Below are 12445 nucleotides of genomic sequence, written 5' to 3' on the forward strand. Positions count from 1 at the left end.
AAGTACTTTGGAGAATCCGGCTAGTTACACACCACCCCTTAGGCGCGCACTGGCAGTCTGCTGATTTGTTTTCCTCTGACAAAACCTATACTGACCACTGGGACACCTTTGTGCTTTAACAAGATCAAATTTGATTACTGCCCACGTGGCGGTGTCTGCTGCTGCTTTGGGAAGGAGCCGGAGTGGGACAGGAGTGGCTCCGGCTGGGGTTTTGCTGTTTTTCCTTTTGTCTGCAGCTGTTGTTTGTGCTGAAGGCTCTGTTCCTCCTATTGACTGTGTTAAGGCGCGCACAGCAAACCCAGGGCAGCCAGGAGCGCTGCATCTGACAGCTTAGAGCCTGCTGCGGCAGCAGAAGAGGCGATTCTCCTCGGTGCAGAGCCTCTCCTGTGATGATGCAGACTCATTTAGTGATTCAGGCTTTCATTAGCCATTTATTAGTGATGGCTGCGGAAAATGGTGGGCGAAAGCGGAGCTATTTAGGAGAGCTCCGTTCTGAGCCATTTGCTCTATGCATGTGATAGGGCAGGGGGCTGGCAAGGGAGGGGGGGAGGGGAAACAAGCCTCTTGCCTGTGTGTGTGGGTCGCTGCCTTTCACTTTCCGCAGAATGAGCCAGGCCCTCGGTCCAGGGCTTGTCAGGGAATGCTTACAGCCGTGTGCTGGCAACTTTCCAGCCTGCCTTCACCAAATGGACCACACTTTACACTTCCATAAACATGCTTTTCTGTCTCCCATTAACAGAAGACCGTGATGATAATCATAGCAATCAGCCCCAAATACAAACAGGATGTGGAAGGCGCTGAGTCACAGCTGGACGACGATGAGCATGGCTTACATACTAAGTACATCCATCGAATGGTGAGTGAGGAGGGAGTCACAGCCCCTCGCGCCCCTCAGAGATGAGTGGGCACCTTCCCCAGGGAAGGCTCATTCCCTGCTAGAAACCAAACAAAGACTGCAGGGTGAGGCTGAGGGAGCCAAGGGCACCCAAACCAAGAGAGGGGGCAGTGGGCCTGGCTCTCCCTCAGAGACTCTAAGCAACTCACTACACCTTTGGGACTCGGGGTTGCCGACAGTAACAAGGGGGCATTAATCTGTGATCTCTAAGAGCCAAGATTCTGGAAAGCTGTGCTATGCTCTGCTGGTGTGGTTGTTCACAGTACACGTGAAATCCAAGTAGGGGTGACAGATATTGTTTTCTGTGGTAGTAATGGTGGCAGGGTAGGAGGCTTCTAGATCTGTATTATGTTCTCTCCACTGCCTTTTCAGTAGTGGCTTTGTTGTTGTTAGGTGCCATAGAATCAAGTACGTCTCAGCAAGCCTGTGAACAACAGATCTGAACCCCATTCTATCCCGTGCCATCACTTCCTGACACACTAGAGCCACTAGATGTGGCAGTCACTCTGTCAGTCCACCTGGTTGGGGTCCTCCTCTCCTTCACCGACCCTGCACCCTTTCAAGCATCATGTTCCTCTTGAAAGAATAGCCTCTCCTAGCAACATACTTGAAGTATCTGAGGCAGTCTCATCATGTTTGCCTCCAAAGAGCACTCCAGTTGCACCTTCTCCAAAGACATTTGTTTGCTCCTTTGGCCGTCCATGGGATGTTCAGTACTGTTCTCCAACACCCACAGCTCAAAGGCATCAATTCTTCTGACATCCCTATTCATGTCCAACTCTCAGATGCATAGCAAGTGATCTCTTGTGGCTTAGTAGTAAGGAATTGCATTGCCAACCTGAAGGTACATAGCTGAAGTCCAACAGTTGCTAAGGCGGAGAAATATGGGTAGTCTCCTTCCTTGTGATTTAAGGCCTGTGACAACGTGCTGGAGGGTTAGCTGTGAGTTGGTTCAGACTTGATGGTACACAACAGCAGCAACCTTTTCAAAAAGGAGATCAGGTGGCATAGTCTATAGAGAGTTTCACTACTAACCTAAAGGTGACTGGTTCAAATCCACCAGCAACTCCAAGAGAGAAATGCAGTCTCTTCCTATTTAATTAATAGCCTCTGAAATACCTGCAAGAGGGTCAGCTATGACAAGCTCTGGCTGGATAGCAGTGGGGAAGAAATACCTCTTCAAAGGCGAGCTCACAGTTGTGGTACCACGGATGAGGTTTATTAGGGAAATAAATTGGAGAGTGGTAGAGGCAAAGAATATCTCACAATACAAGTCCAAGTTTGGTCCAGAAGTCCCAAGCCAGATTAACAGCAAAACAGAATTCCTTAATTAATAAAAGTCCTGGTTTCAGTTCAGCCACATAAATTCAAGAAGCCTCTGGGTTCCTTAATCATCCAGCAAGGTTTGCTTCAGAGCAGTTATAAGTTAGCTTCTCCTTTAAGCATCCAGCAAGAATAACAAAACCTTTAACTGTGGCCTTTATCTCAGGACTCCAACTCCCTATACCCTACCTCACCTCAGCTTCCTAACCACAGACATAGACATTAAGATTGATGGCACATTTTGGGGGTACACAGTTCAATCCATAACACTATGGTCCAGTTGCTTGAATTTCTTTTTCCTTGGTGTCCCTACTAATCAAATGAGTTACTGATACTTACATAGCAATATTGCAAAAATTAAATAAGATATACTTGAAAAATATCTGGCACAAATCAATAATCAATCAAGGGAAGAGACTGTTATTAGTTAAGGATGTATAAAAACATTTCACTACCACACCTGAACTAGAGGACCTGGTTGGATGAAAACCAGTGAGAAGATTTTGCAGTAAATTTGATTTGCTCAGCATCTCGGTAAAGGATTTTGACCAAAAATAACACTTGGATACTGGTTGATGAACTAGCTTTCCTCATGCTCTCCATGACTGCAGTGATGATGTGGAGATGGTACCACTTGCCTAGGATGCTAGACAAGATTGTTCTGTGATCTCCTTACTGGGATCTCACATGCACTGGGGTAGAAGAGGCTCTGGAGCTCTCAGACCTACCTAGAGCAGGTCAGTGGTTCTCGACCTTGTTTGTCAATGATTCTGAGGTTTTAAAAGGCTTGTAAAATCACTGGACTAGAACTGTACACTCGCTTTCAGCTCTAATATTCCACAAGGGCAGGGAAGGCACCCAGAAAGGCCACTGTAGACAGAGATAGGGCAGGGAGCACATATGGCCCAAAGGAAATTTGTGAGCGGCACCAAGCAGGCTTATCTTAGGTGGAATCTTAATTTGCCAGCCTGTCCTGTGCAACAAAAGCATCAGAAAAGGGTGGGTAAGTGTTTCACATGTGGGCCTCCAGTTTACCATCACCTCTTCTACCAAGTGCTGCTCACAATTTTCCCTCAGAACCAAACCAAAGTAAAAGGAGAGACAAGGTGGTGAAGACAGTGTAAGGCCTAGGAATCAGAAGAAGCTGGTATGTCTCTTTAATTCCAGGCTTACCCTAGACAGTCAGCATTTTGAAGAAGTACCATTTCTGCACAGAAACTTCCCTAACAGCTCAGAAAACTGGAGTGGTCCTTGGAGGCAAAGATGGTGAAGCTTTGTCTCTTATAATTTGGGCATGTTGCCAGGAGAGGCTGCTTTTTTGGAATAGGAGTACATCATGCTTGGAAAGGCAACTGATGACCCTCAGTGAAATAGATTGACATAAATAGTGACTACAGCACTGGGCTCAAGTGTGTCAGAGATGATGAGGATGGCCCAGGATAGGACAGAGTTCTGATCTATTGTTAGTAGGGTTGCTATGAGCCATACTCAACATAATGACATTTAACAACAGCAACAACAAAAGTTTAGAGCTGCCTCTGGGTGCTTTCACCATTGACTGTCTACTGCATGTCCACGTAGCCTCACATCACCCAAAGTTCTGGCTACATCCTTAGGAACTTGGCAGCCCCATAAGTGGACAGCTGTGGAAAGGACTCCAAGTCTTTGTCAGATCGTGAAGAAATGTGTCTGGCTCTGCTGATGTGTGGCAAAGCTGGGCAGTAATACACAGCACAACCTCATAGTTTGGCTCACTATGCTGAGCTGTGCACCACATTATCACTAAGCTTTTTTTTTTTTCAAGGGTTACTATATCTGGGCTCTAAAACTTTCAGGTTGAGGATATATACTGAAGCCCCTTCTTTCACGTCTGGCTAAACTTCTATCCCTGAACCTCAACCATGACTAACATAAAACCCCAAAGTAGGAAGAACTTGATTTTGACAGGGAATGAAGAGGTACCCCTAAGTGCATCAGATTCAACATTTGGGGATATAAGAGTTCAGGGGGAAAAAACACAACACAACACAACACAACACTGTGACTGACTGGCACTGCAACAGATTGGGTAGCCTAGTGGTCAATCCAGATTTTAGAGTATCCATTGTTCTGAAAGTCGGAAACTAAACCTAGTTCTCTCCTTTTCAATTAATGATTCCATGGGCTTCCTTTCATGTGTTTGTACTGGTGTTGGTTATTAAAAATCCCTGGTGGTTCAATGGTTCAAACTTTCCACTGCCAACCAAAAGGTTAGTAGTTCAAACCCACCAGTAACTTTGCAAGGAGAAAGCCAAGACAGGTGCTTCCACAAAGCTGTTACAGCCTTGGGAACCTTATGAGGCTATTCTCTGTTCTATATGCTTGCTACTGTGAGTTGACATAGATAGACTTGGTTTTTGTGTGTGATTATTGCTTTTAGTTGGTCATTTTACAATTTGCTTTTTGTGTCAATATTTAAAAGAAAGTTCTGAGAAAACATCCTGTTGGAATTTGGTAGTGGTTGTACGTATGAGTATGAGGGCTTCTATAGTGATTTCAATAGCCAGTCATCACTGTCATTTTCTTCTTTGTTCTATTTCTGTGCCCATCTATGATGAAGACTTCTCAGTTACAAAAATCAATTGAAACATGAAATAGTTGGGAACACATAATCCGTCATCCCCTTGTCATAAGAAGACTGAAAGCTTTGTGCTGGTCACAGGATTTGGAAGATTCTAGCTCTCCTCATAGTGAAAATTCGGGTTTGATTGGGTTCTTGGCAGCTAAATCTCACTGGGTCATCACTGGATCAGAGAAAATTGAAACGGTTGTGGGGAATCTAAAGCCTGGCAGATATCCCTTCACAAATGACTTTTCAGCTTCATCTCTCTCCCAAGCCCATCGCAGGTTACAGTCTTGGTGGATTATTAGCTGGATACAACTACACTACACTACACACATTCACATCTCTAGACATTTGCTGATACGGTCTCCTTTACTGAGAAAGTCCTTCCCTTTACCTCCACCTTTCCTGCCTAGCCAAATTCTTTTTCAGTATCTAAGTAACAGCCTCCCGGGGACTATTTGCCATAGCTTCCATGTAGAATGGACAACTCCCACTTGAACTGCCATAGTATTTCCTACATACTTGCCACATCGCAAAGAGCTGATGTAGTCTATCGAGAGTTGCACTGCTAATGCAAAGGCTGCACCTCTCTGGAGATTCAAATCCACCAGTGGCTTCACATGAGAAAAAGGGGCAATCTCTTCCTGTACAGTTTAAAGCCTCTGAAAACCTCTGGGAGGTCAGCTATAAGTCAGTTCTAACACTCAACAGTAATGTTTTTCCACGCCACATTGTGATTGCTGATTTACCTTTCTGCCTGCTCACTAAACTGTCAGCTCTGTAGGGATAAGGATTCTATCACTGGTGTTCTTGTAATCAAGAAAAAAACAGAATGACGACTCTTGATTTGTAGCATTTGCCAGTTTCCATGGTTCACTCAAAACTCAACTGCCATGGAGTGAATTCTAACTCACAGGGACTGAGACTGTAAACTGCACAGAAGGAGGCTGCCCATCTTTCTCCCTTAGTGCGTTCAAACCACGAGAGACACACAGCCTTTGGGTTAGCAGTGCAACTCACTGCGGACATCACCACCAAAACACCCATGGTATATTCTCAGCGTGGCCAATTTTAAGGTACCAACATGAAGGTACTAACCACAGAATTAAGTCGAAAATTCCACAACTGACTCATGTGAGCTGACTCCAGCACCGGGAAAGATATCCTAAATTGGAAAACTCAAAGTCTAACACAGAGTGTGATTTATTTATTTTATTTTTTTTAAATAGGTCTTTAATAAACTGTGAGTGAGTGAGTGAGCGAGCGAAGGAACTAGATGTGTAATGGGAAGGACTTAAAATCACAAGTTCTTGGAACCCGTGTAAAGAAACTAGAATAAAAGTACTGTGTGGGCTTATGTGTTCATGTTGTTGCTGTTAGGTCCCATCAAGCCTCTCCCTATACCATCCCCACAATCATTACTATATTTGAGCCCATTATTGGTAGCTACAGGATCAATCTCATTTTGTTGAGGGTCTCCCTGTTTTGTTTTTTTTTTTTTACCTTTTGCTTTACTAATTATGATATCCTTGTCCAGGGACTGGTTCCTCCCAATAACATGTAAAAGTGTGTTAGATGACATTTGGCCATCTTCACATCTCAGGAATATTCTGTCATACTTTTTGCAAGACACATTGGTTTGTTGTTCTGGCAGTCGTGGGACAGTCAATAATCTCCATAAACAACATGATTCAAATACATCCTCAGTTCTTCTTTGGTCTTATTCATTCGTGGTTCAGCTGTTGCATGCATATGAGGTGATTGAAAATGCCACATCTTGAGTCAGGTGCACCTCTGTCCTCAAAGTGTTTCAAGCTGCTTTATAACATGTTACAGAGGTCTTTTGTGGCAGGTTTTGCATGATTATGGTCACCATTAAGTCCTTATTCTCATTCTCGAAATTTATATTTATTTGGTTCCAGATGCAGATTGAGTTCATAAAACAAGGCAGCATGAATTTCCGATTCATTCCTGTGCTCTTCCCAAATGCCAAGAAGGTAAGCAAACAAAAAACCCTTATAGTTGAGAGTCTAGTTTATTCTGGCACATGGGAATTTAGGCAGAAATCCTTGTCATACACTTTATTGATCCTCATAAATTACCATATTGCTGGAAAAACCAACAAGTTGTACCACCCACTTCAGCAGTGGGAGTCAGGAAGGGTTTAATGTTATGTAATGGGAGCATCACTGCCCTAATAGTTCCAACAGTTATAGCACACAAAGAGGTAGTTTATGTTTCAACTGATGAGAGGAAAAAGACTCCAGTGGTTTGAGTCCATAAGCAGCTGCTTGCGAGAAAGATAGACATTTTCCTCCCTTGAGCTTCACAGCATTGGAAACATACTGGAGGGTCAGCTATGAGTCAATTCCAACTCCATAGCAATGCCTGCAATCTGATATTCCTTATCTTTTGTTTGTAAAGTCAAGATGTCTATGTTTTATGCTGGCTGTTCCACAGAAGTATCTTGTTGCACATAGCTCAGTTGCCAAGCTTTAGAATAACAGGAATTCAATATACACAGTTCCCAAAGTGAACTCTACTGTGGTTCCTAAATGGGTTCTTTGCACTAGAAAGGCCAGCAGGCTTGAGAAATGGAGGACAAAATTATCTAAGGCCATGTGCTAGGGTTGGCAAAGGGATGGTGGTGGTAAATTAAAGATCTGGAGACTTAGATCACAATACCCTGAGCCCAGGTCTGATCTTACCCTAAAGGATGCTGGATGTCAGAGCTGCACTGGAGCCTTTTCCCTTGTTGGAGATGATCCAGTTCACCCAACTAGGACACCTAGGGTGGCATTGTATACACTCTGTACAACAAACAGTATGCCTTTCCGTCCCCACTGCCCCTCCCCCCAGAACCGTGCAGAACACTCCTTATGGGCCTCCCTGCCTCGACTTGGATTCCGAATTAGCCATTTCTCTGCTTCATCACGCAAGCAGAACATTCAAAATGTAGATCTCTCTCCAGCTTAAGCTTATTTTGAAGATACCCCACTGATCATGTTCACCTTTCATAGGGTGATACTTGAGGTCTGTCAGAAGAGGGCTGTGCCTACTTCTTAGACCACTCTTCTCACAGTGCCCTGTGCTCTGATCACCCTTGACCATTTTAGCAGGTTCTTATGCTGGCCACTGGCCGTGATCTTTTGTGTATCTGTACTTTCTGTTCCCTTTGTATGCAAGGCCTTTCCCCGAGCTTGTCTGCCTCTGAACTCTTGCTTATCACCTAATCTCTTAGCCTTCCTGACCTCTCCTTCCCCAGGTGGTTTTATCTAATTGTCCCTCTCTTGAGGGCTCTTAATTACAGTAGCTGGAGTCAATGGCATGCAGTTGGGAGTTGAGGCATGGAAGCAATTGTTTAGAATCACTAGAGCACGGTGATATACAAAGCAGACCAATTCTTACTCCATTTTATTATTGTTTTTAAATTACACAGCAGACAATCCCTTGTTGCCTGCCCTTGTGGCAGAAGGTTCTCCTTCCTGCCTCTGGTATATAATTGTGAATAGATTGCTTTATCTTCTGCCTCTATTCTTAGATTTATTTTTTTTTTAATTCCTCAAAGCAGTAACTGTGTCAGTTTTTATTTGGGTAATTTCAATAGCTGTGCTCAGGTCTTTCGTTTTTTATTTGGGTATTTTCAATAGCTGTACTCAGGTCTTTAGTTCATAGGGTCACTATGAGTCGTCTGCCACTCCACGGCATTTAACAACAACAATTTTCAATAGCTAGTATAATTACTGCCATATGGTTGTTGTTGTTCTATGTGCCATTGAGTCTCCTATGACTTATATGTACAATAGCCCTGAACCCTACCTTATCCTGAACCAGTCTCACTGACTCCCACACCTGATCCAGTTACTCCAATCATTGCATCAATCCATCTCATCCTGGGTCTTCCTCTCCTGCACTGTCCCTGCACATGTCCCTCCTGGCCATGTGTCCAAAGTATGTGAGACGGAACTTCAAAAGCCTTGCTTCCAAGGAGAAACTTGGTTGTTCTCTTGGCAATCCATGATATGTTCAATACTTTTCTTCAGCACCATAACTCAAAGGCATCGAGTCTTCTGTCATTCTTAGTGCTTAGAAAATGTTTCTTGATTATATGGTGGTTTTAGGCCTATCTTCCAGTAATCAAAGGAGTCTCATCTGATCAGAGTGAAAACCAAAGGCTTCTCAGTGACCTTGAAGACACTATCTGATTTGGCCCTCTCCACTTGCAGACTCCCTGTTCCCTCTCAGCCGCTCTACACAAGCTTCACTGGCCTTGCTGCTCCTTGCACAGGCCAGCTATGTTCCTACCAATCCCTTCGCTTTGGCTCTTCTGTCAGCCTGAACAAGGGCATCCACAGAGCGCAGACCCTGCAGCCTCTGTAGAGCTTTGCTTATTTTCTCAGACATTTTACTTATTCTGAGTCTCCTACCACCAGAATATCAGTTCCATGAGGACAATCTGAAGTTGCATGGCCAGGGCCCTAGCTCATAGTTTCTGCCTTTGTTTAGTAACTAAGATCTAGTGAGTTTCTTCTCCTGCAGGCCAGACCTGAGACTGAAGTGGAAAGATAATGAATTTGATTAAGCCCCTAATTTTGGCACACTTATTCCCCAGCCACAGGGGAATTCCCATCACTCTCTGTGACCTCTGTCCCACCCCTTTTATGTGAGGGTGGTGAAAAGCACATTGATATGCAAAGGGCAGGTAGCTTGGGAGACTGACTGAAAATGCAATGCACATGTGGTTTCCATAAAGAGATCCACAGCTTGCACTCAAAGCCAAGAGTATTTCACATGCGAACCCCTTCCAAAAGCAAAACAGCACAACTCCCTGGGTAGTTTGCTAGGAAACGCCCATGAAGGGAAAGCCATAGAAGTTTGGGAACCGAGGCAAGGATCTGGTGTCCAGGTTTTTCCTCTAGTGACCTTTGCTCCTGGCATTCTTTCTCCCAAAGGAACACGTGCCCACCTGGCTTCAGAACACTCACATCTACAGCTGGCCCAAGAATAAGAATAACATCCTGCTGCGGCTGCTGAGAGAAGAAGAGTATGTGGCTCCTCCGCCGGGGCCTCTGCCCACCCTGCAGGTGGTCCCCTTATGATACCCCCATCCTCGGATCTCTGCCACCCTGCCATTCTTGGGACCCTGGTCTGACAAGCGTTCTCACTGTGGCTGGTTGGCAGCACTTATGGCTGTTGGTTTTTAATCCCTCTGTGAGGGGGCTCCAACCACTGAAAATCTGTTGTGCAAAGAACTCTTTTTTCCAGAGACTTCTAAAATTCACATCTTTAATATGGAAGCTGTGACTGCCTAGCACTCCTTGCTGCTTTAAACCCACTGCAGGGCCCGATGCCCAGTGTCCTAACAGTCTTAGGTTATATAAGTGATGTTGCAACAACTGTAAATGACCACGAACACTCTCCTAACACGTAAGGCCACTTGTGTGAGTTAGCCATATATTTCTGTGTCCTCAGACCAAACAGGTTTGTGTACAAATGTTTACTTTTTTTTGTAAGACTGTGTTTCACTTACCTCAAAGGAGATAGATATTAATTTATGATATTATGAGAAGTTACTTCCAGAGACATTAACAAAGCTGCTTGCATGTAATATAATCGCTATAGTATTTGAGACCTGGTGGAATTCATTTTCTTGTTGAAATGCCTAGGGGGACAAAATCTAAACACAAAGCTCAAGTCTTTACTTTCTTTTTTATTATTCTTTTAGATCTGAAACGATGCCACCATTAAGGATTCAATGCACCGTTGTAAATAAAATTTCCATCAGTAGTTGCTATTTTAAAATGTTTCTGCCTTGCAAAGGTTTAATAACGTAATGTTATCACACATACACCCTCTTCAGAAACCTGTCCTGAATCCTCAAACACTCGTTATTTTCACTGTTGGTACCCCAGGTGAATGATGAGGAAGGTCCCCCGTGCTCCACAACAGCCATTAAAGTTTTACAGCTGGTGGTATTGACAGAAAAAACAACACACATACACACCTGGCCAAGTGATGAAAGTTTGGCTCCTGAAGTTTCTATGAAATCGGATGACGAAAAATATCAAAGGAGTTTTAGCAACTGTTTTTGCATGGTGACAGTAAGATTAACATTTTATATAGATGGTTTATATAAATATTTGCCTGGCCCTCAAGAATTTATCTAGGGTACCATCTATACATAGATAGTTTATCTATAAACCATCTATGTCTTCATAAATTCTGTAGATGTTTCTGGGATACAAGTGGCATTAAGACTGACTTAGTAAAAATAACATCTTAAGACTTTAGCTAGACCCTAGCTGAGGGAGGGAAGGAAATACAGAATATAAGATTAGTTTCTTACTAAAAGCTTTTAGTATACTTTTAATATTTGTGGCTAATTACAAGAATGCTTGCATTAACTTCATTTAATTTGTGTGTCTTTCAGTGACATTTCAGTATATATCAAAATATTAGACTAGTCCTCAGCTCAGCACTCAGGATTTTTTTTTTAAAATTCCTTCTTTTCCCCTATTAAATCAACCACTTCTAAGATTGAGTTTTTAGAGTTATCTCAGCAAGGAATGCAAGCTCTCCATTATGAATATTTTAGATCTTATTTCAGGATATTTGGCCAACAGCATTTTCCTTAACTCCAGCAATTTCGTCAGCTACCTCTTCTCCTCTGCCAAACACCTCATTGTCACCATCACCTTTGCCAAGTGGATGGCAAGGTCCCATGATCATTGGGAAATGATCCAGAACGAGTCTCTAAAAAACACAGGATCTTTCTGTTTCTTCTCAATGAACCAAGAAGAATCAGTGAGACCCACCTCTCAGTGACAAATGAAAAGACAATGAAGGTTAGATTGTGGGAAAATGCAACTAAGAAGAAACGTGTACTGTTTTTCAAGATAAATGGCTCACTATGAGCCAACCAGCCATATAAACAGAACAAAGGAAAGTCAAAAAGGGGGAGGGAAAATGCACCCAAATAAATTTAACTCTTTGATCATATATTTCCATCATGGAATTGTCAGTCTGGAAGGGACTCTAGATACCATTTTTCTCTTCCGCCTTGATTTCTAAACAAGAACCCCAAGAAACTGGCTTGTTGAAGTCCACCCTCTGGGTGGAACGTAGGTGCCCTGGTTCTGCAGATATTGGTAAAAAGCTCTCTGCTTTTTAAGGTAGATTTGTTCAACAAATGACCTAGAATCTCCCTGAGGTAAATTTCATCTCATGAACATGGGAGGCCTGAGGGAAGATGCACCTTGTCCTCTGGTGGCTGGAGGATTAAATGATCGTGTTGCAACATGTTCTGTGGAAGTTCTTTGGGGAATTAATTATTGCTCTGATTATCTGTAGTGTGACTTTTTTTTTAAGTGGGGTGGGATGTTTATCTTATACTGGTATTTTAAACTGAGCCAGAATTTAAAAATGTCTTGACACCAGAAGCTTACAGACAAAAATCTGCTATTAGTCAGATCAACTTCTTTCGATTTTATTTGGCCAGTCTCCAAAACAACAATGATGAAAAGCTGGTTTTTATTTTTAAATACTGTGAGATTCATCTTTTCCTCACACTTCTGACTCAAAGAATGGCACTTGTTGGAATAATATGGAACTGTGTGGATCTT

At 43.2% G+C, this 12445-nt stretch overlaps 1 protein-coding gene across 2 annotated transcripts in view; it reads left to right on the plus strand.

Annotated features, from left to right (window-relative positions):
- The window catches only part of TRAF3IP2 (TRAF3 interacting protein 2), a 57849-nt gene extending 47927 nt beyond the window's left edge, over positions 1–9922 (plus strand). The window contains exons 6-8 of one of the 2 annotated variants that reach the window (XM_006879035.1): positions 740–856; positions 6746–6820; positions 9776–9922. In XM_006879035.1, the coding sequence (XP_006879097.1) occupies positions 740–856; positions 6746–6820; positions 9776–9922 (339 nt within the window). The remainder of the gene's footprint in view (positions 1–739; positions 857–6745; positions 6821–9775) is intronic. The other variant, XM_006879034.1, reaches the window with a different exon arrangement.
- Positions 9923–12445: the final 2523 nt, after the last annotated feature.

Source organism: Elephantulus edwardii, unplaced genomic scaffold (assembly GCF_000299155.1).
Source record: "Elephantulus edwardii isolate Elephantulus edwardi_28Jun2011 unplaced genomic scaffold, EleEdw1.0 scaffold00002, whole genome shotgun sequence".
Lineage (NCBI taxonomy): Eukaryota > Metazoa > Chordata > Mammalia > Macroscelidea > Macroscelididae > Elephantulus > Elephantulus edwardii.